This window comes from Ranitomeya imitator, chromosome 8, assembly GCF_032444005.1.
Source record: "Ranitomeya imitator isolate aRanImi1 chromosome 8, aRanImi1.pri, whole genome shotgun sequence".
Classification (NCBI taxonomy): domain Eukaryota; kingdom Metazoa; phylum Chordata; class Amphibia; order Anura; family Dendrobatidae; genus Ranitomeya; species Ranitomeya imitator.
In genome coordinates, this window is record NC_091289.1 from 142,383,099 (window position 1) to 142,402,746 (window position 19,648).

Sequence of the window (19,648 nt, forward strand, 5' to 3'; positions counted from 1 at the left end):
ATGCAGCATCCAATCTGCAGCTAATTTGGATGTAAGGCTACTTTCACACTTCCGTCGGTACGGGGCCGTCGCAAACCGTCAGCCCGACGTACCAACGGACGTTGTACTAAATTTAGCACAATGTGGGCAGCGGATGCAGTTTTACAACGCATCCGCTGCCCATTGTGATGAGCGGGGAGGAGGGGGCAGAATTTAAAAAAAATGTTACATTGAACGTTTTTTGTGCGTTACGTTTGCCAAAACACAACGGATCCGTCTCAAGACGGATGCGACGTGTGCCCATCCGTCGCTAATACAAGTCTATGGGCAAAAAACGCATCCTGCAAGCACATTTGCAGGTTCCGTTTTTTGCTTATAACGATGGATTGCAACGGAGCCCAGAAAAAAAACCGTGCAAAAACCGCACCTAAAAAATTAAAAAATGCTTCAAAACTGTGCAAAAAATGCACCAAAAATGCATCAAAACTGCACCAAAAACTGCATCAAAACCGCAGAAAAATCTGCACCAAAAACTGCAAGAAAACTTCACCAAAAACTGCATGAAAAAGCATAAAAAACCTGAATCAAAACCACGCAAAAAAACACACCGAAAATCGCACCAAGAACTGCATCAAAAATCGCACAAAAAAGCGGCATCAAAACCGCGCAAAAACCGTGAAAAAAAAACATGAAAAAAATGCATAAAAAACGCAGCTGCGTTTTCTGCAAGGAGATGCAGATTTTGTGCAGAAAATTCTGCACCCAAATCTGCAACGTGTGCACACAGCATAAAACTGACCTGCCATTATGATTCTCCAGGTCATTACGAGTTCATAGACACCAAACATGGCTACGTTATTTTTTATCTAAGTGGTGAAAAAAAATTCCAAACTTTGCTAAAAAGAAATAAAATAATTGCGCCATTTTCTGATAAGCGAAGTGTCTATATTTTCTGGGAAATCGGGTTGGGTGAGGGCTAATTTTTTGCATGCCGAGCTGATGTTTTTATTGATACCACTTTTGTGCAGATACGTTCTTTTGATCGCCCTTAATTGTATTTTAATGCAATGTCGCGGCGACCAAAAAACCATAATTTTGGCTTTTGATTTTTTTCTTCTCGCTATGCCGTTTAGCGATCATGTACATTTTTGTTGTTGTATTGAAAACAGCTGACATGTTGCGGCTTTGAAGTGGGCTCATCGCCGAAACCCACCTCAAAGTGGGGGATACTGCCAGTTGACGTACTATTCTGTCAGCTGGCAGAAAGGGGTTAATGAACAATATGTTTCAGTTAAAAAAAAAATGGAAAAAAAAAGTGGGGTGGGCTCCCGTGCAATTTTCTGCACCAGAGGGGGAAAGCCGACGGCCGGGGGCCAATATTCGTAGCCTGCTATGAATATCAGCCCGCAGCTGTCTGTGTAGCCTTTACTGGCTATCAAAATAGGGGGACCCCCCCCAAAAAAATGACGTGGGGTCCCCCTATATTTTATAGCCAGAGAGACTACGCAGACAGCTGCGGGCTGATATTCATAGCCTAGAGAGGGGCCATGGATATTGCCCCCCCCCCCCGGCTACAAATACCAGTCCGCAGCTGCCCCAGAAATGGCGCAAGATGTAAAATGCGCCAATTCTGGCACTTAGCCCCTCTCTTCCCACTCCCGTGTAGCGGTGGGATATGGGGTAATAAGGGGTTAATGTCACCTTGCTATTGTAAGGTGACATTAAGCCGGGTTAATAATGGAGAGGCGTCAATAAGACACCTATCCATTATTAATCTTATAGTAGTGAAAGAGTTAAAAAAAAAAAAAAAAGACACTCCCAGAAAAATGTATTTTAATATTCTTCATTTAACCATACTTACCATACTTCAGCGCCTACAAAAAAACGTAAAATAATAAACCGTATACTACCTGTTCGCTATAGTCCAATTAATAACGCATGTCCCACGACGATCTCTCCTATAGAACAGTGACATCGGGTGATGTCACTGCTCTATAGGACCCTCAGGGACACACTGACAGGAGACAATGGCTCCTGCAGTGCATCACTGAGGTTACTAAAGTTCAAAGTCTTACTTTATGGCAATTGCTGCCTGGGAAAATTTCTCACACAGCAATGGCATAAAGTGAGACTAGGGACCATTTTCTCACAGGGGCGTAGGAATACATTGTGAGGAATACATTGTGGAAGGATACCCTCCATCATTGTATTCCTGGAGCCCCTGGAGAGCGGTCATATCTGCTGATGCTCCTGCTCTCCACGGGAGATCGTCGTGGGACACTCGTTTTAATTGGATTTCTGCCGATCAGGGAGTATATTGGTTGTTTATTATTTTAATCATTTTTACAGATGACACTGGCTTCGGGGATCAAAGTGACAAGTGATGGTGAGTATGTACTCTATGTTATATGTACTGTATGTCTGCATGTATGTTGTATCATGTATGTACTGTATGTATGTACTGTATGTGGCATGTTGCATGTCGCATGTCATTGCATGTCGCATGTTGCATGTCGTCGCATGTGGCATGTTGTCGCATGCTGCATGTCGTCGCATGCTGAATGCCACATGTCATTGCATGTTGCATGTCGTATGTTGCATGTCACATGTTATTGCATGTCGCATGGTGCATGTTGTATGTTGTCGCATGTCACGTTATTGCATGACGCATGGTGCATGTCACATGCTGTCACATGTCGCATGTTGCCACATGGTGCATATCATAGCATGTCATCGCATGTCGCATGCTGCATGTCGTCGCATGTTGCATGTGGTCTTATGGTGCATGTCACATGCTGCATGTTGTCGCATGTTGTATGTCATCGCATGTCGCGTGTTGCCTGTCATCACGTGTCGCATGTTGCATTTTCGCATGCTGCATGTCACATGCTGCATGTCGTCGCATGTAACATGTTATTGCATGTCACATGGTGCATGTTGCATGCTGTCGCATGGTGCATGTCATCGCATGGTGCATGGCGCATATCATCGCATGTCGCATGCTGCATGTCCTATGTTGTCACATGTCACGTGTCATTGCATGTTGCATGGTGCATGTTGCATGCTGTCACATGTTGCATGTCATCGCATATCGCGTGTTGCATGTCATTGCATGTTGCATGTTGTCGCAAGTCACATGATATTGCATGTCGCATGGAGCATGTTGCATGCTGTCACATGTCGCATGTGTTCGCATGCTGCATGTCGTCGCATGTTGTCTCATGGTGCATGTCATTGCATGTCGTGTGTTGTCACATGTCGCATGTTGTTGCATGTCGCATGTTGTCACATGTTGCATGTCACATGGTGTATGTTGTATGTATTGTATACGTGTGTATGTGGGTTTTTTTTTTTAAATTTTTTTTTTTTTTACCTTCAACAGATTAGCCGGATGATGGGACTACTACTGTCCCATCATCCGGCTAATGTGTCACTCACTGTCACTGTAGCAGGCAGAGCCCGATGGGACTTGTAGTCCCATCGGATGAAGCCTGCACACAGAGACACCACCGCCGCCACCACCACCGCACAGCCCCACAGCAGACCCCAGCACGGCCAGCAGACCCACCGCAGACCCAGGCACCGCTCGCACATCCCGGCCCCGACACGTAGACCCCCCGCACATACCGGCGCCGGCATGCAGACCCCCAGCGCCGGCACACATACCCCCGGCGCCCGTACATCCCTGCCTAGCCCCGCCCGCACATCCCTGCCTAGCCCTGCAGGCAGCCCACAGCCCCGCTCACAGCCCAGTCACTCTTGATGAGTGACCTCTGACTGTGAGGCTGGTCACGCCTGCTCATGACGTCATGTCAATTTCCAGAGTCTGGAAATTGACGTGACGTCGGCGGAAATAAGCGGTGGATGCAGCCTGGGGGTCACGTGACCGACTCAGCCGCCGCCATAGCGCCGCTCACAAGTGAAAACGGCAATGGAAGGTATTTACACAATTCATTAGGGGCCCCGGGGGGATACATTGGGGGGTTAATTGAAAGCAGTGGACAACCCCTTTAAGTGGTCATTGTACTATCAGACAACTGGATTTTATTTATTCAGTTATTGAGCTAAATAGGCAATCTGCAAATCGCAATTCTGTTCATTTACATACGAAAAAACATTCAAAAGTCCTGGTAATTAGGAGTTACCTTAACTAGTTACTGTCCACCGCCCATTGTGATATATACAGTAATCCATGTCCAGAAGGCAAAGACAGACAGACAGGCTCAGGGGCGGATTATAATGAGGTCAATCTGGGCGGTAGCCCAGGGCCCAGTGGTGTGGGGGGGCCCTGGGCTACCGCTCAGATTGAACGCCGCCATCAGGGCATTACTGCCCTGATTGGCGTATTGGCCCGGTGGGAAGAGGGGGCCCGCATCGGGGCTGCGGCAGTTTAACGCTATTGACGTGCGGGCCCGTGCTCGCACGTCAATAGTTAACAGCCGCCAGCCAATCGGAGGCTGGCAGCTGACATCAGCCGCAGTGTGCACATCGCCGGTGTCTGATGTCATTGTCAGTCGCTGGCGAGTGCGCGCTTCATCTGCGAGGAGGGAGCTTTGCCGAAGAAGCGCGGGCAGGTGAGAAGTACTCGTTTTTTTTAATTGAGAGCGGCAATCCTGGGGACCTGGGCCAGAATGCTGGAAACGGGGGGCAGAGATGCTGGACACATTGGGGGCAGAGATTCCGGACACATTGGGGGCAGAGATGCTGGACACATTGGGGGCAGAGATGCTGGACACATTGGGGGCAGAGATTCCGGACACATTGGGGGCAGAGATGCTGGACATTGGGGGCAGAGATGCTGGACACATTGGGGGCAGAGATGCTGGACACATTGGGGGCAGAGATGCTGGACACATTGGGGGCAGAGATGCTGGACATTGGGGGCAGAGATGCTGGACACATTGGGGGCAGAGATGCTGGACACATTGGGGGCAGAGATGCTGGACACATTGGGGGCAGAGATGCTGGACACATTGGGGGCAGAGATGCTGGACACATTGGGGGCAGAGATGCTGGACACATTGGGGGCAGAGATGCTGGACACATTGGGGGCAGAGATGCTGGACACATTGGGGGCAGAGATGCTGGACACATTGGGGGCAGAGATGCTGGACACATTGGGGGCAGAGATGCTGGACACATTGGGGCAGAGATGCTGGACACTGGGGACAGGGATGCTGGACAAAAAACCGCGACGTGTGCACACAGCCTAAGGTTCGCCTGCTGAAATGGATAACGTTTTGTGTAGCCTTTTTTACAATGATAAAACTTGCTAAAATCTTGATTGTAGTTGAACGTTCAGGTTTTGCTTCATCTTATACAGGAGTTCCACATTTATCAGCCCAAAAATCTACTTACTGTGTACCTCCATAGCCCTCCAATATCATCACTTTTCTCAAAGCATGTGGGGTCCAGACCTTCTTCCAAACAGCATTTGATTGCTGTAAGTCCACTGCAACCTGCACCAATTATAGCCACTGTTTTAGCCATAGTGTGCTGAAAATAAAGAAACAAAACACAGTTTTTACTGAATGGACAGTTTATACACTTACGCAAGTGGAGCTATGCTGAAATCAAACTTGTAAACAACATGATGTAAGGGAAAAGATCCTGATTCCAGTGAGGTATCACTTACTAAGCTGCTTGCTGCAGTTTTTATGATATACAGTTTTTTCTTTTGCAGATCTACCAGTTCTCTGAATAATCAGTGCTATTTAACCCCATCCAGACCACTGATTGACAGCATTATGACAATGCACAGTGTATATAGAGAAAGCTGACAATCAGTGGTGGGGTGGGGTTATACAGAGCTCATGAATATGGAAATCAAATGGCCCTTTAGTGATAATCTTCTGCTAATAAAACATTGATTTTATCAAAACTTCAACAAGAAGCTTTTATGACTGCACAAGCACATGCACACAGATAGCATACAAACCAAGAGGGTAGATACCTGTTCAGACTGGAAAAAGTTGTACTTTGTCCCCGGTCTGCCCCTACCTGACCGCAGAGGTTTAACAACGTAAGGTAACACAATAGCGCCCCTAATTTGCAACGGCTCGCCTTGAATGCTCCTAATAGCTTCTAGCATAGCTCTGTGTAGCAACGCACTTGAGAAAATAGGTTATAAAAAAATGAAGAGAAATCCAGCTCCATGAACAGTGAATATTTTATTCACAAAAAGGCTTCACGGACATACAGAGTCAATATGTTTATTGTAGAGCTTACTCCATTAAAAAAATAGTATATGCTCATATGAACCTTACACATTTCGGACTGAAAGCCAGTCTTTATCCCTATAAATAAGATTTTTCCTGCCCGATGCTGCGTGGAATTAAACCACTTTCCCCTTTTCCTACATTCTTCATGCTTTCTTAGATTAGCTGATAAAAACCCGGAGACAGATTTGCTTTAAATGCTGCATTCCATGGTGTAAAATAAAAATAACTGATACTTATCTCGCGCACTGGTTCCATTCCAGTATTTGTGAGGGTCAATCAACGGCTGCTAATGGGCTGCAGTTTTCACGCTCGTTTCGGTTGAGGGAAATTTTAGCGAAAACCCCCTTTTTGGCCATTGATTGGCAGCTGCGCTCATGTGGCACAATATCACGCGAGTATTGTAATACCCAGTGCCAATGCGGACAGTGAGAATCTGTTATTTATATTTTACACTGACAATTATAGAACCTAAATGCTTCCGGACCGCTCTTAAACTTTAAACATTGAGGTTGTTCCACTCGTGCGCTACAGTGGCGCTCTACAACGTCACCGTACAGGAGCGCAGATACACGCAGTCATCATCATAGAGAAGGCACAAATGGTTTATTACTGTCTGTGCGTCCTCCATCACTGTACACGCAATGCTAAAATAGCGCTTTATATGCAGTACTAGTAAACGCTGACAGCCCTTCCACCTCCATACAGAGCGGTCATATAATCGCTGCGTATTGTGAGAGAGCAGGGGCTGCTTGGTTTAGAGAACCCAACAGCTCTCTTATGCAGCCTCGAGGGACAGTTAGGAGGAAAATAAGATTTCAATATTTATCGCTCTGGACATTGTAATGATTCTTTTTATTGTTTTTCCTGTTTAAAATTTCATTACAATTTCAATAAATATATTTACTGAAAAAGAAAAATATTTAAATGCCCCCCCCCCCAAAAAAAAAAGTCTTCTATGGCCTTATGGAGGACGCAATGTATAAAATAAATGAAAAATAATTAAATAAACAGGTAAAAAAAAATAGATACCTTAAAAAAATGCCACTGTCAATCCAAGCTGCTGTTACTACTTCTAGCCTGGTAAAAATAAAAGTGTCCAATACCAATATATAAAAATATTTAAAGGGAAGGCACCGCGTTTGTAGGTCATTAATAAATCACTGTAATGTAGCATAACATGCTGCTATAACCAAGTTTTAAATGCATGTGAAACAGATTTCATGTGTTATATGAGTTTAAAGAAGGCACTGGGGGCTGACATCTTGGTTTTGCAGCAGTAGCAGGGCACTATCAGTGTCAGATTACGGCACCCCATGGACATAGGAGATAATAGACCCGCGCTGACCCTATCTGTAACATTGTAGCAGCATTAGCTCCCCCTAGTGGTAAATATGTATATTTGTAAAAAAATATATATATAATATTTTTCATATAGAAATGTTTGCAAACATTGCATTAATACATTTTAATTACTATTTTAAGCTTGATTTCACAAAAAAACTAAATTCAAGAAAACTGGTGGCACCTTCCCTTTAATACAGAAGGAGGAACACATTCTTAAAATGTACCTTAGTGCTCCAGTGTGGTCATAAAAAAATTGGGAAAAAAAATTATTTTCATTATTTTTCCCCCAATCTCGAATGCTATTATCATGATTATCGAAAAAAAAAAATAGACTATCAGAGTGACGTAATAAGGAAGCACCATGTATCATGAAAAAAGATGCAAATATTAACTGAATAGGAAAACATTTTGTAGCTCTTTTTAGGCTATGTGCACACGTAGGAAATGTGGTGCAGAATTTTCTGCACTAAATCTGCATCTGCAGATTTGATGCAGTTTCTGTGCAGTTTCTATGCAGTTTCTATGCAGTTTCTATGCAGTTTCTATGCAGTTTCTGCGCAGTTTCTATGCAGTTTCTGCGCAGTTTCTATGCAGTTTCTATGCAGTTTCTATGCAGTTTCTGCGCAGTTTCTATGCAGTTTCTGCGCAGTTTCTATGCAGTTTCTGCACAATTTCTATGCAGTTTCTATGCAGTTTCTGCACAGTTTCTATGCAGTTTCTATGCAGTGTAAATCAATGTGAAAAGAAAAAAGCTATGCACATGGTGCAGAAAAATCTGCGCAGAAACGCTGCAGAACTGCACAAAAGAAGCGACATGCACTTCTTTGAAATTTGCAGCGTTTCTGCGCAGATTTTTCTGCACCATGTGCACAGCTTTTTTCTTTTCACATCGATTTACATTGTACTGTGATCACAGTGCAGTTCTGCAGCGTTTCTGCACTAAATCTGCATCGTGTGCACATACCCTTAGGGTATGTGCACACGATGCAGATTTAGTGCAGAACTGCAGCAGACTTTTCTGCAGCAGAAATGCTGCAGAACTGCACTGTGATTACAGTACAATGTAAATCAATGTGAAAAAAAAAGCTGTGCACATGGTGCAGAAAAATCTGCGCAGAAATGCTGCAGATTTCAAAGAAGTGCCTGTCACTCCTTTTGTGCAGTTCTGCAGCGTTTCTGTACCCCTCCATAATAGAAATCCATTGGTAAAATCTGCACAAAAAAACGCATAAAAAACGCACTTGCGGATTCTGCCAGGAGATGCAGATTTAGTGCAGATTTTATGCAGAAAATTCTGCACCAAATCTGCATCGTGTGCACACAGCCTTTAAGCTCTTAAAAAAAGTACTAGTCAGTAACAGGGGACCTTTGGCCCAGTCTTGAACTGGTTAAGAAGGGGTTGTCGGAATAGTGGACAAACTGTTTAACACTGGTAAGGTCATATGTTACAAAACACTGGATTTAACCCCTTCATGACCCAGCCTATTTTGACCTTAAAGACCTTGCCGTTTTTTGCAATTCTGACCAGTGTCCCTTTATGAGGTAATAACTCAGGAACGCTTCAACGGATCCTAGCGGTTCTGAGATTGTTTTTTCGTGACATCTTGGGCTTCATGTTAGTGGTAAATTTAGGTCAATAAATTCTGCGTTTATTTGTGATAAAAATGGAAATTTGGCGAAAATTTTGAAAATTTCGCAATTTTCACATTTTGAATTTTTATTCTGTTAAACCAGAGAGTTATGTGACACAAAATAGTTAATAAATAACATTTCCCACATGTATACTTTACATCAGCACAATTTTGGAAACAAAATTTTTTTTTGCTAGGAAGTTATAAGGGTTAAAATTTGACCAGAAATTTCTCATTTTTACAACGAAATTTACAAAACCATTTTTTTTAGGGACCACCTCACATTTGAAGTCAGTTTGAGGGGTCTATATGGCTGAAAATGCCCAAAAGTGACACCATTCTAAAAACTGCACCCCTCAAGGTGCACAAAACCAGATTCAAGAAGTTTATTAACCCTTCGGGTGCTTCACAGCAGCAGAAGCAACATGGAAGGAAAAAATGAACATTTAACTTTTTAGTCACAAAAATGATCTTTCAGCAACAATTTCTTTATTTTCCCAATGGTAAAAGGAGAAACTGAACCACGAAAGTTGTTGTCCAATTTGTCCTGAGTACACCGATACCTCACATGTGGGGGTAAACCACTGTTTGGGCACATGGTAAGGCTCGGAAGGGAAGGAGCGCCATGTGACTTTTTGAATGAAAAATTATCTCCATCGTTAGCGGACACCATGTCGCGTTTGGAGAGACCCTGTGTGCCTAAACATTGGAGCTCCCCCACAAGTGACCCCATTTTGGAAACTAGACCCCCCAAGGAGCTTATCTAGATGCATAGTGAGCACTTTGAACCCCCAGGTGCTTCACAAATTGATCCGTAAAAATGAAAAAGTACTTTTTTTCCACAAAAAAGTTATTTTGGCTTCAATTTTTTTAATTTTTACATGGGCAGCAAGATAAAATGGATCCTAAAATTTGTTGGGCAATTTCTCCTGAGTATAGCGATACCTCACATGTGGGGGTGAACGACTGTTTGGGCGCGCGGCATGGCTCGGAAGGGAAGCAGCGCCATTTGACTTTTTGAGTGAAAAATTAGCTCCAATTGTTAGCGGACACCATGCCACGCTTAGAGAGCCACTGTGGGCCTAAACATTGGAGCTCCCCCACAAGTGACCCCATTTTGGAAACTAGACCCCCTAAGGAACTTAGCTAGATGCATAGTGAGCATTTTGAACCCCCCGGTGCTTCACAAATTGATCCGTAATTATGAAAAAGTACTTTTTTTCCACAAAAATTTTATTTTAGCTTCAATTTTTTTAATTTCTACATGGGCAGCAAAATAAAATGGATCCTAAAATTTGTTGGGCAATTTCTCCTGAGTATAGCGATACCTCACATGTGGGGGTGAACCACTGTTTGGGCACATGGTAAGGCTCGGAAGGGAAGGAGCGCCATTTGACTTTTTGAATGAAAAATTATCTCCATCGTTAGCGGACATCATGTCGCGTTTGGAGAGACCCTGTGTGCCTAAACATTGGAGCTCCCCTACAAGTGACCCCATTTTGGAAACTAGACCCCCCAAGGAGCTTATCTAGATGCATAGTGAGCACTTTGAACCCCCAGGTGCTTCACAAATTGATCCGTAAAAATGAAAAAGTACTTTTTTTCCACAAAAAAATTATTTTGGCTTCAATTTTTTTAATTTTTACATGGGCAGCAAGATAAAATGGATCCTAAAATTTGTTGGGCAATTTCTCCTGAGTATAGCGATACCTCACATGTGGGGGTGAACCACTGTTTGGGCGCACAGCATGGCTCGGAAGGGAAGCAGCGCCATTTGACTTTTTGAGTGAAAAATTAGCTCCAAATGTTAGCGGACACCATGCCACGCTTAGAGAGCTCCTGTGGGCCTAAACATTGGAGCTCCCCCACAAGTGACCCCATTTTGGAAACTAGACCCCATAAGGAACTTATCTAGATGCATAGTGAGCACTTTGAACCCCCCGGTGCTTCACAAATTGATCCATAATTATGAAAAAGTACTTTTTTTCCACAAAAAATTTATTTTAGCCTCAATTTTTTTAATTTGTACAAGGGTAACAGGATAAAATAGATCGTAAAATTTGTTGGGCAATTTCTCCTGAGTACACCGATACCTCACATGTGGGGGTGAACCACTGTTTGGGCGCACGGCAAGGCTCGGAAGGGAAGGAGCGCCATTTGACTTTTTGAATGAAAAATTAGCTCCAATCATTAGCGGACACGTTGCGTAATGAAAGTATGTTGTATATGTCAGGTTGGTATGTGGTTTAGTGTACGTCAGGATGGTGTGTGTTGTGTAGTATACACCACACCCACACAACAACCTGACATACACTATACCACACCACACACCAACCTGACACTACGTCAGGTTGGTGTGTGTGGTGTGGTGTAGTGTACATCAGGTTGGTGTATTTGGTGTAGTATACACCACACGCACCAACCTGACGTACACTATACCACACACCAACCTGACGTACACAGCGCCACACAGACCAACCTGACACGCTATGTCAGGTTGGTGTGTGTGGTGTACTGTACATCAGGTTTGTGTGTGGTATAGTGTACGTGAGGTTGGTGTGGTGTAGTGTACGTCAGGTTGGTGTTTGTGGTGTAGTATACACACACACACACACCAACCTGACGTACACAACGCCACACACACCAACCTGACACACTACGTCAGGTTGGTGTGTGTGGTGTAGTGTACGTCAGGTTGGTGTGTGGTATAGTGTACGTTAGGTTGGTGTAGTGTACGTCAGGTTGGTGTGTGTGTAGTACACACACACACACACCAACCTGACATACACTATACACACCAACCTGACGTACACAACGCCACACACACCAACCTGACACGCTATGTCAGGTTGGTGTGTGTGTGGTGTAGTGTACGTCAGGTTGTTGTGTGGTGTAGTGTACGTCATGTGTGGTGTAGTATACACCCCACACACCATCCTGACGTACACAACGCCACACACACCAACCTGACACGCTATGTCAGGCTGGTGTGTGTGGTGTAGTGTACGTCAGGTTTGTGTGTGGTATAGTGTACGTGAGGTTGGTGTGGTGTAGTGTACGTCAGGTTGGTGTTTGTGGTGTAGTATACACACACACACCAACCTGACGTACACAACGCCACACACACCAACCTGACACGCTACGTCAGGTTGGTGTGTGTGTGGTGTAGTGTACGTCAGGTTGTTGTGTGGTGTAGTGCACGTCATGTGTGGTGTAGTATACACCCCACACACCATCCTGACGTACACAACGCCACACACACCAACCTGACACGCTATGTCAGGCTGGTGTGTGTGGTGTAGTGTACGTCAGGTTGGTGTGTGTGGTGTAGTGTACGTCAGGTTGGTGTGTGTGTGGTGTATACTACACCACACACACCAACCTGACATACACTACACCAAACATCAACCTGAAATACACTACACCACACACACCAACCTGACGTAGTGTGTCAGGTTGGTGTGTGTGGCGTAGTATACGTCACGTTGGTGTGTGGTGTGGTATAGTGTACGTCAGGTTGGTGTGCGGGTGTTGTGTATGTCAGCCTGGTGTGGGTGAGTCCATGTCAGGATGTGTTTAGTCAATGGACGTGTGATGAATTTTGAAGCATTCATTCAAACACAGTCCAGGTTTGTCAGGACACGTTTCACATTGGAAACGAGTTGTTTTTCTTGTCCCCCTTTTATAGCACACTCGGCACCTTTTTCTTATCCCCTCTCTGGGAAAATGTTGCCCCGGTACCATACGGGAAACTTGAGTTCCAGAGGTGCTGGGGCCCGCTCCTTCCTCGCCTCCAAACATCAGGGCCTTTATCACCGCCTCCTGGAACTGAAGGAAGGTGTTGTTGGTCTGGCCTGCACATCGTGATAGCACGTATGCATTATACAGTGCCATTTGTACGATGTGCACAGCCAGTTTTTTATACCACACCTTCGTTTTCCGCATGGCACTATAGGGCTGGAGGACTTGATCAGAAAGATCAACTCCCCCCATGTGTTTGTTGTACCCCAGGGCACAGTCCGGTTTTTGGACCTGTACTGGGGTACCTCGAACGGTGGTGGCCGTGGTGCCGGGACCATGGATTGTTGTCAAGAAAAAGACGTCCCTTTTGTCTTTGAACTTGACCACAAGCATGTTGCCACTACACTGGGCCCGGCTCTCACCCTTTGGGAGAGCCTGCTCAATTACTGACAAAGGGAGACCCCTCTGGTTTCTGCGCACGGTACCGCAAGCGACGGTAGCTCTGGCAGAGAGGGATTGAAAGAGTGGGATGCTTGTATAAAAGTTATCAACGTACAGATGGTAACCTTTATCAAGCAGTGGGTGGACCAAATCCCACACTATTTTCCCACTCACTCCCAGACCAGGTGGACATTCTGGGGGCTGGATCCTTGTGTCCTTTCCTTGATAAACTCTAAAGCTGAGAGTGTACCCTGAGGTACTCTCACAGATCTTGTAGAGTTTTATCCCGTACCTCGCCCTTTTGCTTGGCAGGTACTGACGGAACTGAAGCCTCCCTTTGAAGTGGATGAGGGATTCATCCACACAAATTTCTGTTGGAATAAGTTTAAATGCAACAACTCCATTCCTGTTGTAGTCTGCATTGAATGTCTATGAGTGTTCATTTGTCAGCTATGCTGTGATTGTTAAAGTTTGTACAAAAAGGTCAGAGGACTCTCACTGATTGCATCATTCTGCTGCTGTTTCCTTCACAGAGAGACATGTGTTACATGGACTAGATTATATCGGTAGTTACTGTCAAAGCTTTCTTATTTTGTTCCAGTTCAAGCTGCATATATTAAACACAGTTTGCCTTACGTTGGATTCTGCTGCTTATATGAAGTAACACGCGCTGCTGTGGTAATACTCCGGCTAACAGGTTATGGGCCCAGCCACCGGAAAGTAAATGGTAAAAAGCCCAGTCACCGGAATAAGCAGCGAGCCAAGCGCAGACAGCACAGAGGAACCCCCGGAATACAAGGACACCGGAACGCAAAGGTACCGCAGTGTACAGAGCACCGGACAGCGCAGCTTAAAGGGCCAGTAACAAACAAAAAAAAAAAAAAGGTACAAGAGACAAGAATGTCTACAGAAAGGAATGCAGTGAAGTACACAGTGCCAAGTCTCACAAATCACAATTACAGCTCCTGGAAATTCAAGGTAAAGATGTTACTTATAAGAGAGGGTACATGGAAATGTATTGAACAGCCTGTGCCTGACCCAGTACCGGGTGATTGGCTAGAGACTGATCAGAAAGCACAAAGCACTATTTCCCTCAGCATAGATGATAACCAGATTGTACATGTATGCAAATGTGATACTGCAAAGAAAATGTGGGAAGAATTACAGAAAGTGCATGAAAGGTCAAATCTCAGCAATAAGCTATATCTTATGAGAAAGCTGTATCAGTCTAAATTAAGTGATGGCCAGCATATGCAGGACTATATCAGAAACACCCTAGAGATTGTGGAGCGCCTAAGGGGTATTGGTGAAGAAATTAAAGATTTTCATGTTGCTGCATTACTATTAAGTGGTCTTCCAGAAAGTTATGACACGCTTGTGACTGCATTAGATGCCAGACCAGATGATGAACTCACACTAGAATATGTGAAAGGGAAACTTGCAGATGAATACAAGAGAAAGTCAGAGACTATTAGCAATAATATATGCAAAGCAGAAGCAGCATTAAAGACACAGTACTTTTCTAAAGCTCAGAGTCATTTAAAGGAAACTCGTGAATGTTTTGTCTGTAAAAAGCCTGGTCACCTTAAAGCAGACTGCAGAGTGTGGAAAGCAAGAATGAATCAGTTTAAAAAGCAGGACAGTCATCAAAAGGTTAAAACAGCTGTAAAGAAGGAAGATGCATGTATTGCGACTGCATTTGGGGTCAGCACAAGCCCATATGCAAACCATGTTTGGTGTATTGACTCTGGAGCGACTGCTCACATGACACGTGATAAAGATTTCTTCATTAATCTAGATGAAAGCAAGTCTGAAAAGGTAATTTTAGCTAATGGTCACTATATGACATCAGAAGGAATAGGAGATGGTTATCTCCATTGTCAAGTTCAATCCTCAGCACAAGTCAGAAAAATCCCAGTTAAAGACGTGCTGTATGTTCCCAAACTTGAAAGTAACCTTTTATCTGTAAAGAAGCTTGCACAACAGGGAAATATAGTTACATTTAAGGATGACAGATGCATCATTTCAAAGAAGGGTCATACCCTTGCCGAAGGAAAAATCAAAGATGAACTTTATCAGCTGAAATGCAATGAAACTGTTTACAGTGCTAGACAAGATTTTCATAAGGACTGTATTCATGTGTGGCACAGACGCCTAGGCCACAGAGATCCAGAAGCAGTAAAGAAACTAGCTCAACTTGCAAATGGTATTGCAATCAACCAGTGTAATCAAACAATGAAGTGCACAAGTTGCCTAAAAGGGAAAATGTCCAGAAAATCGTTTCCTAAAGTAAGCACTACTAAATCTGCACAGATACTGGATTTGATACATACAGATGTGTGTGGTCCAATGAGTGTTCTTACTCCCAGCAAGAAGAGATATTTTCTCACATTCATTGATGATTATTCCAGATATACTGTTACTTACCTACTTCAAAGTAAAGATGAAGTTCCACAGAAACTTGAAGAATATCTTGCTGCAGTTCTTAACAAATTTGGAAGAATACCAAAGGTACTGCGAGCAGATAATGGAACTGAATATACAAGTGGTAAAGTGCAAACCATCCTGAAAAAGAATGGAATCGTGTTCCAGACAACCGTTCCATACAACCCAGAGCAGAATGGCACAGCAGAGAGAAAGAACCGAACTCTTTGTGAAAGTGGAAGAAGTATGCTATTTGATGGAAACCTACCTACAACATATTGGGGAGAAGCCATCATGACTGCTACCTATCTTCAAAATCGACTGCCAAGTAAAGCTACAAGTAAAACTCCATATGAGCTATGGAACTGTGAGAAGCCCAACCTGAAGCATCTCAGGATATTCGGAAGCAAAACTTTTGTGCATGTTCCCAAAGAAAAACGTTCTAAGTGGGAATCTCATGCAAAGGAAGGAGTTCTTGTGGGGTACAGTGAAACTCAGAAAGGATACAGAATCCTGCACCCACAGACCAACACAGTAACAATCAGCAGAGATGTAGTGATTGATGAAAACTCAGTATCGCTCAAATTTCATGAGGTTACGCAAATAATTCAACCTAAGGAACAAGAATTTCAGTCAGTGATTCCAGACATTGAAGAGAATCTCAAAGAAAATACTGAAGTCTGGATATGCTCTGAAAGTACTGAAAAAGAAACAGAAGAACCAAGCCAACCTCAGGAGATCAGAAGATCAGAAAGATCAAATAAAGGAATTCCAGCTAAACGCCTTTCTTATATGGTCAGATCAATTCCAGAAGAAGAGCCACAGTCATGGCAGGAAATGCAAAAACTGCCTATTCATAAGAAGCAAAAATGGATAAAAGCTGCTGATGAAGAAATGGAATCCCTTCATAAGCTCAAAACATGGGAGCTCACAGAGCTACCTCAAGGCAAGAAAGCAATTGGATGTAAGTGGGTCTTTAAGAACAAATATGACTCCGAAGGTAATGTTCACCGTTTTAAAGCAAGATTGGTCGCAAAAGGATATTCACAAAAATATGGTGAAGATTATGATGCTACTTTTGCTCCAGTTGCCAAGCAAACTACATTCAGAACTTTATTATCCATAGCTGCTGTTCAGCAGATGAAAGTAAGACATTTTGACATCAAAACAGCCTTTCTACATGGAGACATTGAAGAAGAGCTGTACATGACTCAACCAGAAGGCTATGTTAAAAGGGGTAAAGAGAACCTTGTTTGCAGAATGCAAAAATCTCTCTACGGCCTTAAGCAATCAGCAAGAGCATGGAACACTAAGATGAACAAAGTGTTAATCGACGAAGGATTTAAAAGGTCTCAAGCGGATCCATGTTTGTATACAAAAGGTGTATCACAAGATTGGATGTATGTTATTCTATATGTGGATGATGTAATAATAGCGCATCAAGAAGAGAGAGAAATTTCAAAACTAGGTCAAATTCTGAACAAGCATTTCGAGACCAAGGACCTTGGAGATGTGACATACTATTTGGGAATCCAAATCCAGAGAGAGGAAGATGGAAGTTTTCTTCTTAATCAAAATTCTAAAATCTCCACAGTTCTAAACCAGTTTGGAATGTCAGAAGCCAAAGGCATATCAACTCCAATGGATCCATCTTACCTAAAATTGGAAGGAGAAGAAGATCTGCTACCCACAAATGACAGTTACAGACAAGCAGTGGGGGCACTTCTATACATAGCAACCACAACCCGTCCAGATATCTCAGCCACAGTGGGAATTCTCTGCCGACGTGTAAGCAAGCCACGCCAAAGAGATTGGAATGCAATTAAGAGACTTCTTCAGTATCTTAAGGCAACCCAAGAGTTAAGTCTAAAGATTTCTGCATCAGGAGATCTAATTCTCAGAGGATATGTAGATGCAGATTGGGCTGGAGACTCAAGTGATCGAAGATCAACAAGTGGTTACTTGTTCAAGTTAGGACACACTTCAATCTCATGGTCCAGTAGAAAACAAGTGTCAGTTGCATTGTCTTCTACAGAAGCAGAATATACATCAGCTGCTCATGCAAGTCAAGAGTTAATTTGGTTGAAGCAACTTTTGGAAGAATTCGGCAAACCACTAGCTGAACCAACTGTTATCTATGAGGACAACCAAGGATGTATCAAGCTCGCCAGCAGTGAAAGGATAAGTGCAAGAACAAAGCACATTGATGTTAAACATCATCACTTGCGTGACTTAGTAGAGCGTGAAGTTCTAAAGTTTGTTTACTGTGAATCTGACAAGATGTTAGCAGATGTTTTGACAAAGCCATTGTCAAGAGCCAAGTTTGAAGAATTCAGAACTGCAATGGGACTAACAGGATAAGCAGTTGTTGAGTGGGGGTGTTGGAATAAGTTTAAATGCAACAACTCCATTCCTGTTGTAGTCTGCATTGAATGTCTATGAGTGTTCATTTGTCAGCTATGCTGTGATTGTTAAAGTTTGTACAAAAAGGTCAGAGGACTCTCACTGATTGCATCATTCTGCTGCTGTTTCCTTCACAGAGAGACATGTGTTACATGGACTAGATTATATCGGTAGTTACTGTCAAAGCTTTCTTATTTTGTTCCAGTTCAAGCTGCATATATTAAACACAGTTTGCCTTACGTTGGATTCTGCTGCTTATATGAAGTAACACGCGCTGCTGTGGTAATACTCCGGCTAACAATTTCCCTTTGGGGAATGTACACTTCAGCAAACTTGTTGCTGAAGTGTTCGATAACTGGCCGAATTTTGAACAGCCTATCAAAATTCGGGTCATCGCGAGGAAGGATGTCCGTATTGTCCCTAAAGTGGAGAAATTTATGAATCGCCTTAAAACGTTTGCGATTCATAACCATGCCATATATTGGAGTTTGATATAAAATATCAGTACTCCAGTATTGGCGAATTTCTGGTTTCTTCACAATTCCCATGTGAAGGACCAGTCGCCAATATTTCATCATTTCTGCAGAGTCAACGGGACTCCAAGGAGAAAATGATGAAACTGGGTTTTGGGAAAAAAATTGCAGGGCGTACAAATTTGTTTGCTCCACCATGAGACTGTTGATTGACTCCGAGAAAAAGACTTGGAAAAAGTCTATTTCCCGGAGGTTGGCAGTCTCAAATTGGATTCCTGATTGGGGAATGAAATCAGGAATCCGTGGAGCAAAATTTTCAGGGACGGGGGTCCAGACGGGGGCACCAGTGCTAGGTTGGGCGTGACTAGCACTAGGTTGGGGGTTACTTACTCTTGGCTGTGTGTCTTCTCCCCTGGGCTCGGGCTCTCCTCCCCTGGACTGCGGACGATTTCTCGTCCTGCGACATCTTGGGGGTGGCGAGTCCGTGTCACTAGAGGAGGAAGAGTGGGAGGAGTACAGAAAAGTGGGGTCCTCTCCCTCACTATCAGCTTCGGAGGCAAGAAAGGAATATGCCTTCTCAGCCGAGTACAGCCTTGATGACTGGGATGAACGGGACATTGTGTGTGGGGTGTGTGCGTGTGTAAAAAAAAACAACTAAACTTTATTATGGTGTTGTGTGTGCGTGTGTATGTGCGAGTGTTTGGTGAAACTATTCTGCAGGAGGAGGCTGTCAGGCGCTGGGGGGGCTGTCAGGCGCTGGGGGGGCTGTCAGGCGCGGGGGGGGCTGTCAGGCGCGGGGGGGCTGTCAGGCGCGGGGGGCTGTCAGGCACGGGGGAGCTGTCAGGCGTGGGGGAGCTGTCAGGCGCGGGGGGCTGTCAGGCGCGGGGGGGCAGGAAGGGGCTGAGGAGATGCAGCGTCAGATGGAGCTGGCAGCAGCAAGTGATAAAGGGGGGTGATCAGGTGGGCAGGGGGTGATCAGGGGGGCAGGGGG

At 44.1% G+C, this 19,648-nt stretch overlaps 1 protein-coding gene across 2 annotated transcripts in view; it reads right to left on the bottom strand.

Moving 5' to 3' along the window:
* The window catches only part of LOC138648019 (dimethylaniline monooxygenase [N-oxide-forming] 2-like), a 144,864-nt gene that overhangs the window by 65,508 nt on the left and 59,708 nt on the right, over positions 1-19,648 (bottom strand). For both annotated transcript variants that reach the window (XM_069737477.1, XM_069737478.1), the window contains exon 4: positions 5,338-5,475. In XM_069737477.1, coding sequence (XP_069593578.1) covers positions 5,338-5,469 — 132 coding nt within the window. In that variant the 5' untranslated portion in view covers positions 5,470-5,475. The remainder of the gene's footprint in view (positions 1-5,337; positions 5,476-19,648) is intronic.